The sequence below is a fragment of the Eschrichtius robustus genome, chromosome X (assembly GCF_028021215.1).
Source record: "Eschrichtius robustus isolate mEscRob2 chromosome X, mEscRob2.pri, whole genome shotgun sequence".
NCBI lineage: Eukaryota > Metazoa > Chordata > Mammalia > Artiodactyla > Eschrichtiidae > Eschrichtius > Eschrichtius robustus.
In genome coordinates this window covers 85,857,792-85,874,758 of record NC_090845.1, presented here as the reverse complement: position 1 = coordinate 85,874,758, position 16,967 = coordinate 85,857,792, and the positions used below count along the sequence as shown (strand labels likewise).

At 36.5% G+C, this 16,967-nt stretch overlaps 1 protein-coding gene across 2 annotated transcripts in view; it reads right to left on the bottom strand.

Moving 5' to 3' along the window:
• Window positions 1-16,967, bottom strand: part of DIAPH2 (diaphanous related formin 2) — an 859,779-nt gene that overhangs the window by 470,766 nt on the left and 372,046 nt on the right. For both annotated transcript variants that reach the window (XM_068532463.1, XM_068532464.1), the window contains 2 exons: window positions 3,978-4,079; window positions 2,030-2,124 (listed from right to left, as the gene is read on the bottom strand). In XM_068532463.1, coding sequence (XP_068388564.1) covers window positions 2,030-2,124; window positions 3,978-4,079 — 197 coding nt within the window. The remainder of the gene's footprint in view (window positions 1-2,029; window positions 2,125-3,977; window positions 4,080-16,967) is intronic.

Sequence of the window (16,967 nt, the reverse complement as noted above, 5' to 3'; positions counted from 1 at the left end):
CCCATCCCCAGCAAACAGGAAATGCACGGAAGCAAGGGGTATAACACTCGCAGAAGGAGCCTGGCAGGATCTACACTTCCTGGTTCTCCTTCACTCACCTTCCGAGATTTAGCATGATAATGTGATTCCACAAGCAGTCCTTTTGACTGCATAGTGGATAAGATTAAACCAGCTGAATTCAATAATTTAGACATAATTTACTGCCTTCTCCAAATTGAAAGCAATTCCTTCCTCCCAACTGGACCAGGCAATTTAAAGAGAGAAACAAATATGTATCGTTTATGCTACAAAATCAAGTGAAACAGAAAAAAAAAAAAAAAAAAAAAATCCCACGTAATACATTTCTATATATACATTTTTAAAGCTTGTTGCATATTAGAGGGCCACTCATAAGTGGGACCCCTTCTGTTTCTTACATTCCCTAAAGAGCTGAAAACATGACTTAAAAAATAATAAATGTTTTTAATGTTACTGGTAAATAAATATCACAGTAGCATTCTGCATATTTACATTCTTTTTTATTTACTAAGGCATGTGAAGGAAAAGCTACAGTTTTAATGGGCAAAATAAATGCCTACATTGATTAATTCTTCAAACTATGGTTCTCTTTTACTAAAATCTGATCATACAGAAAAGACTAGAAAGCTTCAACTACTGAATAGGAGTCAGATGTTTGTTTGCCTCTTTGTACTTTAAAATGAAACTGTCCAACTGGATAAAAAGAGGGAGAACTAAGTCACATTTAGGCTTTTTAACTTGCTCATTCTGACTATTGTGCAAAGAATCACGGGAATAAGGCGGGCAGGACAAATGTGATCAGCTCTCCATTTCAACTCAGAGAACTCTGGACTTGGCTAGCTGGACAAAGAAAACACATTTTTCAAAAAACTTTTCCACAAGGGAATTTCTTAGCACAGTGTAACTTTCGCTGAGGTTTAATAAAGTTGTGTCATGATAATAAAGAGCCTACATAAACTCATTAACCCTTAGTCCTACAGGGTAAACCGTAATGCAAGCCTACACTATGCAATGGAGAAACTTCTATATAGACACAGCCTGCTCAAATGGCAGACACTGGTGCTCTGAGATTTAGAGACAGTCTAAGGGGAGGTATGACAAAATTGTTACAGCATAAACTACTCAATCTTCTTAAAATCAAAGCAAGCCACGTGGCTCAAAAACAAACAACAACAAAAAACCTGCAATGACTATGCCCATCCATGAAATACCTTGCAGTTCTTCCTTCCAAAAATTAAACCAGACAGGGTCAAACATATGAAGAATTCTAAGAATTAGATCTAATAGAGTGCTTTATTCTACCAAGCAGCTTATTTGGTGTAATCCTCACAGTGACCTAGTAATGTCAGATGAGAAGATAGGGCTTTAGCAAACTGACATAGTTTGCCCATAGGAGGCAGAATAATAGAATAAAAAGAGCAATGGCTTTAGAGTCTTGATAGGCTTTGTTCTGAGTCTCAGCTCTACTACTCTGCCACTTACCAGCTAGGTGACAGTGGGCAATCTCTCTAAGCCTCAGTTTCCTGATGTGTAAATGAGGATAATAGTACTTATCTCATAGGACTGTTGCAGGATTCAATGAGATAAAATATATAAAGCGTACAATCCCCAGCACGTTAAGTGCTTAACAAGGGATAACTTTACCATTCACCCATTGATCCTGAGGAAGCTATTTTAACCTCTTGGCCTGTACACTTTTACGTCCATACAATGGTAATAACAATATCTACTTAAGAGTGTCATTGCGATGATGAAATAGATGCAATTTTATGTACAGAGGATGATGCGTCTACATGTGCACACACTTAAATTTAAAAGGACACATATCTAATAAATGGCAGGCACATACCTAGAACCTAGATCGTCTGAGTCCTCTTACTGTCCACAGAGCTAGATATCCCTAATTCTACTATCCAAACATAGAAGAACATTTTCACACAACTCCATTGAAAGGACAGCAATCTAGAAATACCTGTGAAAATGAAATTTAAAAGCAAAATATGCAAGTTACCTGAATTAAGGCCTCACTCAACATGTCCTCATTAACCTCCAGAATGATGTTTTTTATATCTTCATATGGCATACGATATGATCCTAGGAAGATAGCTAAAATAAAAATTGATTTTATTGAAAAGAGAGCAGCATCACAATTTTAAACTCCTAATAAATACCTGATTCCCATTTCATAGACTCAAAATATGAAATTCCTGTCACTAATATTACTCTACAGAATTATGAACAAACAAAAGTAGCTTCCATTTGATGGACTATACTACTCATCTAGGCAAAATGGCCTATTAGCTCAGGGTCTAATGTTTACAGCTCATGCGTATTTATATACAAGATAAAACTACTAACAGCACTGATGACTACGTGCTTACGCATTTTAGATGAAGCTAATACAAAATAACCCATGAAAAGTTCGAAATTTTATCTCAAGTAGGTCTTTTAATTCAACGTAGAATTTACCGTGGAGATTGTCAGATGCATCCAATACAGCCCTTCTCGAGAATGACAGTAAAGTAACCCGATACTAAGAAAACCATATCAATCTACTTTGCAGTTCTCCCACATAAGAAGAAATTAAAGTGTCTGAATCCTCGATGTTCTCTGCGTCCCTGATGGCATTCATGAGGTATGCTATTAGTTGCTTTTATGTTGAATCAACGATTTCCCTTGTCAACTTTTTCTTAAATGGATATGTATTATGTCATATGGGAATAATTCAACAAATTATACCTAGAAAAGCTTACACTGACTCAGAAAGCGTTGTTCAACAATACATTCCACTTTAACCTCCACTGAACATACTTTTTAAAGAACATACATGTGTTCTCACCAGAACATAAATATATTCCTAAGAATTTTTTTTTTTTTTTCATGGAGAGGTCTATATGCCTTCACTGGTACCTAAAGAAAAAGCATCCTCCCCTGTCCAGGCAAATGATTACCTAGACATAAACACCAAATGAGACCTCCATAATCCAAATAAATAGTGTTGACAGATATCAACTAGCAATTAAGCTCATACTATGTTTTTTTTTTTTAAAAAGTACTGAACATCCACTTTATAAAAAAAAAGGACTGTCGGGTAAGCAATGTACACAGGCAAAACAGCTATTAGGAGACTGCTTTTCTGACAGCAACATTCCTACTGACATAAGAATGAGAATGACGGGTTGTTGATTTTAATCTGATTCTCTATAGCACACTCCTTCACAAAATAAACTCCCAAGGTATTTCTCTGCATACTTAGAAATGCTTGATGTGCTGAAATTTCTCATACATAGTGTTTTAGTATCCTCAGAATATAAACACAGCATACTGTGGTGACACAGACACACACACACACACACACACACACAAAATGCTGAATTTAATACAGAGTGGAGACTATGTCAAAAAAAAACTTAGGACCTGTGTAAATGAAGATGGGTTTAACTGTCCAGCTACTTTAGGAAAAGCGTATTTAATGGTTGACTGCTTTGTTAAAGGTTTTAAGGTTCACTAACCAGTTTTAAAGTACAGTGGTTAACAACTAGCTCACATCACAATTCCTTCAAATATAAAGCAAATAGTAGTAAAAGGATTTGCCCAATGTGACTAGTGAATACTCTAAAACTATCACTCCCAGGCCTAGGCAGAAGGAAAAAAAATATAACACTCTTTTCAACTCTGCCTTTCCTCTCACTGTGGCCTCTAACAATGCTGAATGATCAGTACTTTCCAAAGCTTTATTATTCATAAATTTCACCTGGCCTAGCTGAGGCTAAATTATGGTAGTCTCTATTATGGCTGAATGACAAAAAGGCAGCCTAAATCATGTTTACAAAGAATTTTGTTCCTAGTAGGTGTTAAATATACCTGTTCAAAGAAGTTATAACTTTGTTTTAAATACATCCAACAACCCCTCACCACCACCATCACCACCACTCCCTACTGAGAAAATAATCACATACAAAGATTCTGGGCTGTTTTGGGATCCAAAATTCTCAACTCTTTCACTTTCTTCTTTGTAGGCAGGGTCTTCTTTTCTTCAAAAGCTTCTGCATTCTTTTGAACTGAAAGAAAAATGTTGATTCATAAATAATAACAGTGCTAATCCAAATACACAGAATCACATTAGTAAGGCGTATTAACTACATTAATAAAGCTCATGCCCAAATCAATAAATGGGTTTATTTCATTAGTTCAAGGAAGAGGATAAACATAAAAATATAGACCTGTTTAGAGGTTTCCCTACAAATTAAATATCAGCACTTAAGCAGAAAAGATAAGCCAAACAGAACCAAAAATCAATTGCTGCTTCTTACCTAATGTGCAGCATTAATTACTCCTTAACCAGGTTCCTACAGCAGTACTGGAATTAAATATATAGTAAAATCTCCCTAATTTGGACTAATTGAGGAAAAAGGCAGATGTGCATTTATCCTAAAATATGCTAAAATTTAGGCAGATCTTTAATTCAGTGAAATTGCTTTAAAGATATCTAAGGTAACTTTAACTGCTAAACAGGTTGCCATATAAAAACTCCTGCTGAGACTGCTTTGAAGAATAGACATGAAACATTTGCAAGTTAGACAACAGTTAGCACCTATTTGCATACCCATAATTAATAAACCTCAAAGACATGGTCTTTTCAGTAAGTTCCCTTTGTCTCCCTCACCATTGTTTAGTGCTCTTTGCTTTCTTTGAACGAAAGATTTATCTGTGCTATATTCAGAAGGTAACCCTTGAGTTCCAAACAGTTAAAATGTCCTGAAACCGTGAGGAGTGACAGTGTCAAGGAGGGGCTTTAGACCCCCACCACTTCCACCAGCCCTCCCTCCAAACAAGCCATCCCCCAAACCAAAGTGAAAAACAACATCCTGTCTGCTAAGAAAATGAAGATTTATGTCAAATCCCTAAACCCCTCCTACATAGAAATTCTACAGCTACCACTATATTCCTGTGTTGGCAGTTTACCTCTTCTAATATAAAAACAGGGTTGTAGGTAATGGGAAAAAATATGAGAAAAGTAAAGCCAACATTTTTCAGTCAAGTAGAATGATATGCTCTTGGCCCCAAATTCTTGCTGCTAAATTTCATCACTAAATCACATGGCCATCATCATGCTGTTTCTTTATTACTTTTAAAAAATATAACGTCATTTTGAGGCAATCAGTATTTATCTGATCTTTGTTAAGGAGATCACAAATGAGTTACTGATTTTCTTGAGAGGAAAAGTAACCCACAACCACAGTAGATTTTTTGCTAAGCTATGTGTTCACAGATGTGAGCATCTGGAAAACTTTCTAGAAGGCATCAAAATATTGTGGGTCCATTAAGACACCCCCCTTTGTTTTACTGATGCAAAATATATGAACTTACTACAAAAATAACAGAAAAAAATAATTACCTGAATAACTAAATTCCTAACAGTTAGTGCTAAGCTCTACAAGTATGACCAATCTAAAGTGATGGAGAGTCCAATCAGGCTAGGTAATTACACTTGACAATCATGATCTTTCGGGAGTGCCAAGTAGTTTGCCATGTTTACGCAAGATAAGAGAGTTATCGGTCAACTGGAAGAAAAATGACTTTTAAGATATTCTTTTAAAACCATCACAAGTGTTCCCCCAAAGGATCTAAGACTACAGTGTCTCTCCTATAAAATAATCAGCACTTTAATTTATCCTAATTTTCAAGCCACTCCCAGCTTAAGACAACTCTATAAGAAGAAATAACAGTCCAACAGTCAGTCCTTTTGTCAATAAAAAAATTATCTGAATTGTATTGAAATTGCTTCTAGTATCATTCAGAAATGTGTCCTAGTCAAACAGATTAGTCAAGAAAACTGTCCTAATCTTTCAATATGCCTTAAATCCCACTATGGGAGACTAATTAACGAAGTACATATACAATGAAAATGCTATAGTATGAAAGACATATTAAGATTATCCTGCAAACTAACAGACTCCTGACTAACCCAGGTATACATAATGCTCATTTTGTACGACTTCATATTTTTGCTTTTTTTAAAAAGTATATTTCAACCTCTCCGCTTTTCACATGAACAGACTGTTTAAAATTAAGATTAGATCTCTTAAATATCTTGAGTTCACAGTTTTGTTTTTTGAATCCTAGTATATTTTCCTTGTATTATACAATTTGGTTTTACCTTGGGTTCAAGAAATGGTAAGAATTCCATGAGTGGGCACTGCCGTTCTGAGAATCACTAGAGCAAAGCTAGTTTAAAATAACTCCTTAACTACACAGGCTTTCAGAAACAATAATGTTTTCACCAGGATCAGTAGATATTGACCAGTGGCTATTATCACCTTTGGCTTTCTTGTCTTCAAAAGCATTCCTTAGCAATCACAACCACAGGCTTAGATAAATATAGAATTTGAAGAGAGGCAATGATGTATGAAACTTAACTATATAGTATTGAAGCTTTCCTATATTAAAAAGTTCCTGCTTTCATAATGACTAGAAAATGCCACTTTTCCTAAGATGCTTTTATTTCATATATGTTTCTAATACTTACAAAACTTAAATATTCCATAACTTAATTTAAAAAATGGATAATCCCATAACTCGATTAAAACTCAAATAGATATCTCTCCAAGGAAGACATATGGAATGGCCAACAGGCTTATGAAAAGATGTTCAACATTGCTAATCATGAAGGAAATGCAAATCAAAACCACAATGAGATATCACCTCACACCTGTTAAGATGGCTATTATTTAAAAAAAAAAGAGAAGTGTTGGTGAGGATATAGAGAAATTGGAACCCTTGTACACTATTGGTAGGAATGTAAAATGGTACAGCCACTAGGGCCACTAGGAAAAACAGTATGGAGATTCCTCAAATAATTAAAATAGAACTACCATACAATCCAGCAATCCCACTTCTGGGTAAATAGCCAAAAGAATTGAAATTCAAATCTTGAAGAGTTATCTGCGCACCTATGTTTACTGCAGCATTATTCACAATAGCCAAGATATGGAAACAATCTAAATGTCCATCAAAGGATGAATGAATAAAGAAAGTGTGGTATATACATATAATGGAATATTATTTAGCTTTCAAAAAGAAGGAAATCCTCCGAATAGCCAAAGCAATCTTGAGAAAGAAAAACGGAGCTGGAGGAATCAGGCTCCCAGACTTCAGATTATACTTACAAAGCTACAGTAATCAAGACTGTATGGTTCTGCCACAAAAACAGAAATATAGACCAATGGAACAGGATAGAAAGCCCAGAGATAAACCCCTGCACCTATGGTCACCTAATCTATGACAAAGGAGGCAAGAATATACAATGGAGAAAAGACAGCCTCTTCAATAAGTGGTGTTGGGAACACTGGATAGCTACATGTAAAAGGATGAAATTAGAACACTCCCTAACACCATACACAAAAATAAACTCAAAATGGATTAAAGAGCTAAATGTAAGGCCCGACACCATCAAACTCTTAGAGGAAAACATAGGCAGAACACTCTTTGACATAAATCGCAGCAAGGTCTTTTTTGACCCACCTCCTAGAGTAATGAAAATAAAAACAAAAATAAACAAATGGGACCTAATGAAGCTTAAAAGCTTTTGCCCAGCAAAGGAAACCATAAACAAGACAAAAAGACAACCCTCAGAATGGGAGAAAATATTTGCAAAAGAAGTAACGGACAAAGGATTAATCTCCAAAATATACAAGCAGCTCATGCAGCTCAATATCAAAAAAACAAAGAGCCCAAACAAAAAATTTGTGGAAGACCTAAATAGACATTTCTCCAAAGAAGACATACAGATGGCCAGCAAACACATGAAAAGATGCTCAACATCACTAATTATTAGAGAAATACAAATCAAAAGTACGAGGTATCACTTCACACTGGTCAGAATGGCCGTCATCAAAAAAAATCTACAAACAATAAATGCTGGAGAAGGTGTGGAGAAAAGAGAACCATCTTGCACTGTTGGTGGGAACGTAAATTGATACAGCCACTGTGGAGAACAGTACGGAGGTTCCTTGAAAACCTGAAAATAGAACTACCATATGACCCAGCAACCCCACTGCTGGGCATATACCCAGAGAAAACCATAATTCAAAAAGATACATGCACCCCAATGTTCACTGCAGCACTATTTACAATAGCCAAGACATGGAAGCAACTTAAATGTTCATCAACAGAGGAATAGATAAAGAAGATGTGGTACATAGATACAATGGAATATAACTCAGCTATAAAAAGGAATGAAATTGAGTCATTTGTAGAGATGTGGATGGACCTGGAGACTGTCATACAGAATGAAGTAAGTCAGAAAGAGAAAAACAAATATCGTATATTAACGCATATATGTGCAATCTAGAAAAATGGTATAGACGATCTTATTTGAAAAGAAAAAATAGAGACACAGATGTAGAGAACAAATGTAGAGAACAAATGTATGGATACCAAGGGGGAAGGAGAGTGGGATGAGTTGGGAGATTGGGATTGACATATATACACTATGTTTTTCTTTTTTTGGCTGCATTGGGTCTTAGTTGTGGCACACGGAATATTTCGTTTTAGTATGTGGGCTCTTCATTGCAGTGTGCGGGCTCCAGAGCATGCAGGGTCAGTAGTTGTGATGCGTGGGGTCTCCAGGTGTGGGGCGCGGGCTCCAGAGAGTGTGGGCTCTGTAGCTGTGGCATGAGGGCTCTCTATTTGTGGCACATAGGCTCAGTAGTTGCGGCATGCGGGCTCAGTTGCCCCACAGCATGTGGGATCCTAGTTCCCCTACCAGGGATTGAACTCTCATCCCCTGCACTGGGAGGTGGATTCTTAACCACTGGACCACCAGGGAAGTCCCTGACATAAATACACTACTGATACTATGTATAAAATAGATAACTAATGAGAACCTACTATATAGCTCAGGGAACTCTACTCAGTGCTCTGTGGTGACCTAAATGGGAAGGAAATCCAAAAAAGAGGGGATATATGTATACATATAGCTGACTCACTTTGCTGTACAGTAGAAACTAACACAACATTGTAAAGCAACTATACTCCAATAAAAATTAATTTTAAAAAAAAGAGAGAAAATCACTATCCTAGAGTACACAGAAAAATAAATAAATAAGTAAATAAAGAAGGAAATCCTGCCATATGCAACAACATGGATGAACCTGGAGGACGTTACGCTAAGTGAAATAAGCAATTCACAAAAGGGCAAATATTGCAATGATTACACTTGTATGAGGCATCTAAAATGTCACACTCATAGAAACAGTGTAGAATAGTGGCTGCCAGGAGCTGGAGGGAGAGGGACATGGGGCATTACTGTTCAGTGTGCTTTACAAGTTAAATAAGTTCTACAGATCTGTGGTACAACACTGAGCCTTACAGTTAACAATACTGTATTGTGCACTTAAAAATTTGTTAAGGGGGTAGCTTTCACGTTAAATGTGTTTATAACAACAAAAAAATAAAACTTAAATTTATTTTAAAACAAAGTAAATTATAGTGATTCTATAATTATTTCAAATTACTTGAATGAGTCTAGAGATGTTTTTTAATTCTCAATACAAAAACTTCAAAAATTGATTTTATCATCAATGGCCCTATGATCCTCAGGTTCACCATGAGGCCTCCAGTCGTATGTGATCTCTCCCTGTACAAATGAAAACCCATATAGCCACTGGGCTTAAAACCGATGGATTAAATTAATTTGCGTGCTTAAATTGGCAATGCTAATCGACCGAATAATGATGAAACATTATAAAATACTGTCTGTAGGAAGATAATGGTGTAATAATAAAGACATTTGTATTATTATTAAAGATATGTTAACATCAAGATACTAATTATCTAAGATAAAATGCCCACTGAGTATTCTTATATTTCCTGTAATACATGGATTTTTACATGCAGTTGTACTATAAATTTATTCCTTTACAGCTGAGGGATGATCATCAGCATAAGTAAAGTAAACATGGTTACATTCTTTCCCCAATCTAATTTAGGCAATGTTCAGGAATCCCCTATTAATTTCCACTATCCCAGTGGATACACAGAACATGTGTCAAGATGTTCATAATTTGTAGCAAATATTAAGATAATATAAATGGGTAACACTGAATGATTTACATGGTGATAACTGCCATAAATCATAATAAAATTTTTATAACTAATTTATCTCAAAATTCCTGTGAGAAAGATTGATTCCTAAAGTCGGCATCAATACTATTCATTCATTCACTCATTCATCCAGCAAATACTTGTTTAACACCTACTATGCGTTAGCCTAGCATGAGCATACAATGGTACACAAGACTTAAATGTCTACTCACATGTCTTTAGTAAGTGGTCATAGGAAAATTACTAATTGTGGAAGTATCTCCAAAAGGTATATAACAATTATAATTTCCTTATCCATAATAATATAGCTTGAACGAACACCTGCATAGCACTCAGCAAATCTTCTTTTTGTTATTGGAAGCCATAGTTCCATATTAGATAATATTGTTATCTTCAAATCAGCATCAACTGATGTGTTACATCATAGAATAAGGAATCTATGAGAACTTCCCTGGTGGTCCAGTGGTAAAGAATCCACCTTCCAATGAAGGGGGACACAGGTTCAATCCCTGGTCGGGGAACTAAGATCCCACATGCCACGGGGCAACTAAGCCCATGTGCCGCAACTACTGAGCTTGAGTGCCTCAACCAGAGAGGCTGCATGCCTCAAACTACAGAGCCCACACACCCTGGAGCCCGTGCGCCACAACTAGAGAGAGAAAACCTGCACGCTACAACTAGAGAGAAGCCCGCACACCGGAACGAAAAAAAAAAAGATCCTGCATGCCTCAACGAAGATCCCATGTGCTGCAACCAAGACCCAATGCAGCCAAAAAAATAAAGAAAATAAAATAAAGAAAATAAATATTTTTTAAAAGAAGGAATATATGGAAAAGTAAAATATAACATTTCCTATTAAGTGCACTGTATACAAAGCCAGGGTAAATAAAGCTAATAATAGTAGTGTTCCAAGCCACACTGAAAATTTATATAGCTTCATGCATACATATATGCACGTATTTTCAACAAGTAATGCCCAACTGTCATTTCAGATATATCATACAAATAAAATAATTGTGATCTCCTGACATATATACATATTTTGTTCACATGCATACAATTCCAGAAGTGATTCTAACTGTATGGAAATAACTTTTCATGTATTAGTTGAAACAGCTGTTATTTTAGCTTCAATTAACAATTGTTAACATGAGTGCAACTATGACAATGGCAGGCAGGGAAAATCTACTATGATTTCTGTATGATAGCTGCAACGATTTTTTCATTTAATTGTTATCTTCCACTCTCTTCAAATCATCTTTATCTTTGCATTTCTGGAAATATTAAACAAACACAACTGAAAAATGCACAAAGGCTTATATACGTATATATACATATATATACACACACGTATATATACATGTATATGTATCTGCATACACACAAAAGAGGTAAGTGTACTAATGGTAATAACTAAAACAATAATAATAGTGGTAGTAGTACTAGAAGTAGCAGTAACTACAACCACAACCATCACAACCCCCACCAAAATCAACTTTTATTAAATATCTGCTCTGTGCCTGGAACTAATTTAATTTTTATATCACCTTATATGATAGGTATTACCATTGCCATTTTACAAAGGAGGAAACTAAGGAAGAGAAAAATTGAGTCATTTGCCCAAGGTCGTATAGCAAGTAATAAAAGGATGCTCAACCTCACCAGTAAATCAGGGAAATGCAAATGAAAACAAACAAGGAAACACCATTTCACACTCATCAAATCGGAAATCACAAAAAAAGTCTCACAATACCAAGTATGGATGACAAGGTGGAGAAATAAGGATTTGATTGTGCCAACAGTAGCAATAAAAATCAGGACAACCTAAAAATAAGCATTTATTAATGCCAAATATATTTAAGGTCTGCTTACCCTGAGTATACCCCAATCCTTCCACTTACAGGTCAAACGATGAAGGAGACAAGGATGTTCATTGTAGACATGTTTATAACAGTACAAAAACTGGAAACAACCCACATGCCAGGGGTTATGAAATGGGTAAATAAATTGTGGTATATTAATATAATGGAATACAACCCAGCATTTACAGTGACGGTGCTACAACTAAATATTTCAACAAGAACAGATCCCAAATACAATGCTGAATGGAAAAATAAAAGTGGTGGAAAATGGTGAATGCAGTATATTAGCATTCATCTAAATTAAAAATAAAACACAGATTAATCTTCTGTATTATTCGTAGATGAGTATATATATACATACACACACACACACACACATATATATATATACAGAAAAATTATAAAAACATAGAATAGATACTCAGCAGATTACTGACGGTGTTTGTCTTGGAGGAGGAAAGTGATAACTAGAATAAGTAGAACCCTTAAAATCTCAACTTTATCTCTAATGTTTTATTTCTTTCAAAGCAAAGACCTGTAGTAAATAAGACTAAATGTTATTAGCATTTGTTCATTCTGGGAGGCTGCTGTATGGATGTCTGCTATATTGGCCTGTGCAAAGTACCTTTTTTTTTTAACATAAAAATAAAAGTATGGCTAGATTGATACTTAAATGTGTCCATCCTTTTTTACAGTTTACAGACTGTTAGCCTCAGCAATCCCAAGGACCAAGTGTAAGCAGGAATCAGAAACAATAGAGAAGAGAATGATTAAAAAAAAAAAAAAAAAATACTGGTCAAGATTAGTCAGTTTGGAAAGCAAGCACAATTTTGTTTTCGATTGTCTGTGAATCCATTTTGTGAGGAATAACACATTTGTTTACCAAACCTTGGGAGGAAAGGCTGATGCAATATGCACTGGGAAATTGCTTCTCTGTCTCCTCTTACAAGAGCCGCATATTGCAGCTGTGAAGCTTCCCCTCTCTGCATTGCCTACAGCTGTGCGCTAACTACAGCATGCCACAGAAAGGTAGATTTCATCCTGACACCTGCACAGTACCTGAAGCCATAGGAATGGCATTACCAGGAGTGTTCCCGAAGTTTAGAGCATATTGCACAAGACTAGTGGTTCTAATGGTGGGAATCACACACACATACTTTGTAATGATTTCCTAATTAAGGAGCAAATCTTACTGGTTGTATTTTAGACAAGAACCCCCCAAATCAGGCAGCACATGTTACTGCAAATTAACATCTGCATAACTAATATACTTGTACACCTGTTCATTAAGCCAATTCCTGAACACTGCTAAATGTCACCAGAACACTATGATTAACAACGTGCATAGCTAACGTTGTATATCTTCAATTGGGCCTCAATAGCTAAGCAGGTAATGGATATTTTAGGAAGGACAAATAAAGTTACCTTAGAGGTTTTAGGGAGAGTTTCCCTCATTTGAAATGATCATTTAAACGCCAAAACTCAAGTATGGTTTTTACCTCAACCTCGTACTTGACAAATGAGGTGGTGGGAGTTCTTCCTGTTAACCTTTAATCTCTGTGAGTACCTGACTCAAGCTCTAGTTAATCCCTTTACCTGCAGCTTGGCTCTGGCTTTGCTACATAGGGACTGATGTTTCTCTGGCTATCCCATACACTCAGAGGACCTCCTGTTCTGTCAAATTTCCTAATTTCTTGTCACAAATCAATAAGTCCAGCAAGAAACCCCAAGAGCTAAGTGTGTCAAACAAACAGGAGTATTAAGAAAACATCACAGTAGGAATTATGATGCTAAAACCCAGTGCCACTGGGCTAATAGGGCATTTCTTGTTGAGAATACAGTTTGGGCATTCATCATATCCAGGTTTTTCTTTCTTAATGTGGTCCATCTCAGACTGGTACAAGTCCTGCACACAGTTCAGTGTAATGCAGAAGGCAATTAACCTTGCTGAGCAAGAGTGAGCGAAATAACACCCTGAGAGAGTTGGAGCCAGAGCCTCAACTTGACAATGTAGGATTTTTCAGTCTGGGTTTCAAGTATACCTGATCATGTCTAGAAGAACGTCAGTGTTCTAGATCCCACCAGGGACTTATTCAAACGACAGAAACTGGGAGACTATGTATCCTAAAAAGAAACTTCTAATCTGCTGTATATTTCCACTTGATTGTCCAATAATTGTCTCTAATTTAGCACATCCCAAACCAAACTCCTTGTCTGACTCCCAAACCTGCTTTAGTCTTCTTCTCGACAAATGGCAACTTAATTCCAATTGTTCAAGCAAAAAAAAGGTGGAATCATCACTGACTCTTTTCTTTCACAGGCCACATCCCACTCTTCGGCAAATCCAGCATTTGATCACTTCTGATCACCTCCACTTCCTACCCAAGGGCTTCAAGCCACCGTTACTTCTAGCCTAGGTTATTGCAGTAAACTAATTAGCCGTCTCCATTCTATCTTTGCCCTTCTTCACTATATCCTGTCAATTCATTTTATTCCACTTTTCAGAACCTCCCCTATGGTTTTCTGTCTCATTCAGAGTAAAAACCAAAGTCTTTACAGTAGCCTAGAATGCCTTGCTTTGTTTATTAAATTTAATTTTTTTTATTTTATATTGGAATATAGTTGATTTACAATGTTGTGTTAGTATCAGGTGTACAGCAAAGTGATTCAGTTAAACATATACATAGATCCATTCTTTTTCAGATTCTTTTCCCACATAATTTATTACAGAATATTGAGTAGAGTTCCCTGTGCTATACAGTAGGTCTTGTTGATTATCTATTTTATATGTAGTAGTGTCTGTATGTTAATCCCAAACTCTTACTTTATCCCCCGCCCCACATTTCCCCTTTGGTAACCATAAGTTAGAATGCCTTACTTTATATTCCATGTCCTCTCCTTAGCTACTGTGACCTCAGCTCCTACTACTTTCCTCTCATTCCTTTTCCTCCAGCCACACTAGCCTCCTTGCTGTTCTTCAAATATACCAGACCAACTCCCACAGCAGAGCCTTTGCACTCGAGGTTACATCATCCCCAGATCTTCCCCCACTTCTTTCAGATCTTTGGTCAATGTCACTTTCTCATAGAGATCTTTCCTGATGATGTGCTTCAAAATCGTAACTCCTCCCTCTTGGCACTCCTTCCCCCCTTTGCCTGCTTCATTTTTCTCCATGGCAGTTATCACCATCTGACATAATACATGTCTTCTTTATTTATTGTCTGCTCCTTCCACTTTGATGTCAGCTCCATTTAAAAAAGGTATTTGTGACTGTTTTGTGCACTGTTACATGCTAGCACCTAAATCTGTGCCTGGAAAAGAACAGGCCCTCCAATTATTTCGGAATTTATCCATATATATATATTTTGGAATAATCCATATATATTCACATTTGTGCACAATGATTTACGTCTAAGGTTATGTATTCCAGTATTGTTACTAGCAAAAGATTACAAATGTTCATCAATTGGAGACAGATTCAATAAACTATGGTACACTGGGCATTGTTTGTTTTTTTTTTTTTTTTGGTTTTTTTTTTGGCCGCACCACGCAGCATGTGGGATCCTAGTTCCTGGACCGGGGATCGAACCTATGCCCCCTGCAGTGGAAGTGGAAGCACGGAGTCTTAACCACTGGACCACCAGGGAAATCACTGGGCATTGTTTTTAATAGCAAAAGGTTTGAAATGACCCAAAAGCTCGTCAATAGAAGACTGCCTGATTAAACCATCGTGTGTCCCACTCAACGGACTACTCTGCTGCTATATCCATGACCAAGGAAGCTCTTTATGTAATGATATGGAATGATCTTCACAAATATCGTTAAATGAAACAAACAAGGTATACAAGACTGTACAGCACATGCTACCATTTATGGGGAAAACAGAGGAAAGAATATTGATATGTATTTGCCGGTATATACATAAATGTTTCCGGGAAGATTTACAAGACATTTATTACATTAGTTACTTCTAGGGAAGCAACTAGGTAGCTGGAGGAACTGATTTCTGTGTAACTTATGAAGAACTAGAGTGAGAAGCTTAGAGATTATATCAGGGACCCAAGGACTCAGAGAAGTCACCAGATTTTTAAAAACTGGTTGTGCGGACTGGAGCAATATACTCATAAGAGGCATAGGCTTGATGAGGAAGCCCAAACCAAAGAACATTAGCTGACGAAGTGTGATCACCGCCACCCCCACAGACTCCTGGAATGAACCAAGAGAACCTTTGAAAAGCAGTTGAGGCAAATTCTAGGAATTGTGTAAGTGGCAGTCCCGGATAGGGCTAGATAGTCAATACTTCAGGCTTTGCAGGTCATACAGTCTCTGTTGCAATTCTATTCAACTCTCCCATTGTCTCCCGAAGGCAGCCATAGACAATGAGTAACAAACAAGCATGGCGGCTTTCAAATAACACCTATGTATTTACAAAACTAGGTGGCAGTCCGGATTTGCCTTCTGTAGTTTACCAACCCTTGACATAATAAGCGCTCAGTAAGTATCTAGTCATCCCTTCCTTTTGTAACTGAGGTCAACTTATTCTTGCTTCAACTTTTGAAAATGTGAGTAAATATTCAACCTCTTCCCTGCAAAATAGCACCTAGAAGTGCCTTGCGGTAACTGTTGATTGATAATTCTGTTTTTCAAATAGCGTTCATGTAATCAAACACATTTATACTCCTGATGTTTTTTTAAATGTGTCAACCCTACGGGGATCAACAATTTAATCCCAGACCATAACTGTCTCTTATTTATTCTCTGTATATTCTCATATGATTCCATCATATGTCTATACGTAAAATGACCATAAAAAACAAATCAGCCTTAATAAAATTATGAAATTAGCTTCTACCATCCCATCAATATCTGGGTAGAATGAGAGCTCATAAGGAGCTAAAATGTTTGGTAATGTTTCACTTGGGATACACTGGTTTATGAAAAGACGAAAATCCGAGTTCTATAAAAAACACACATAAATCA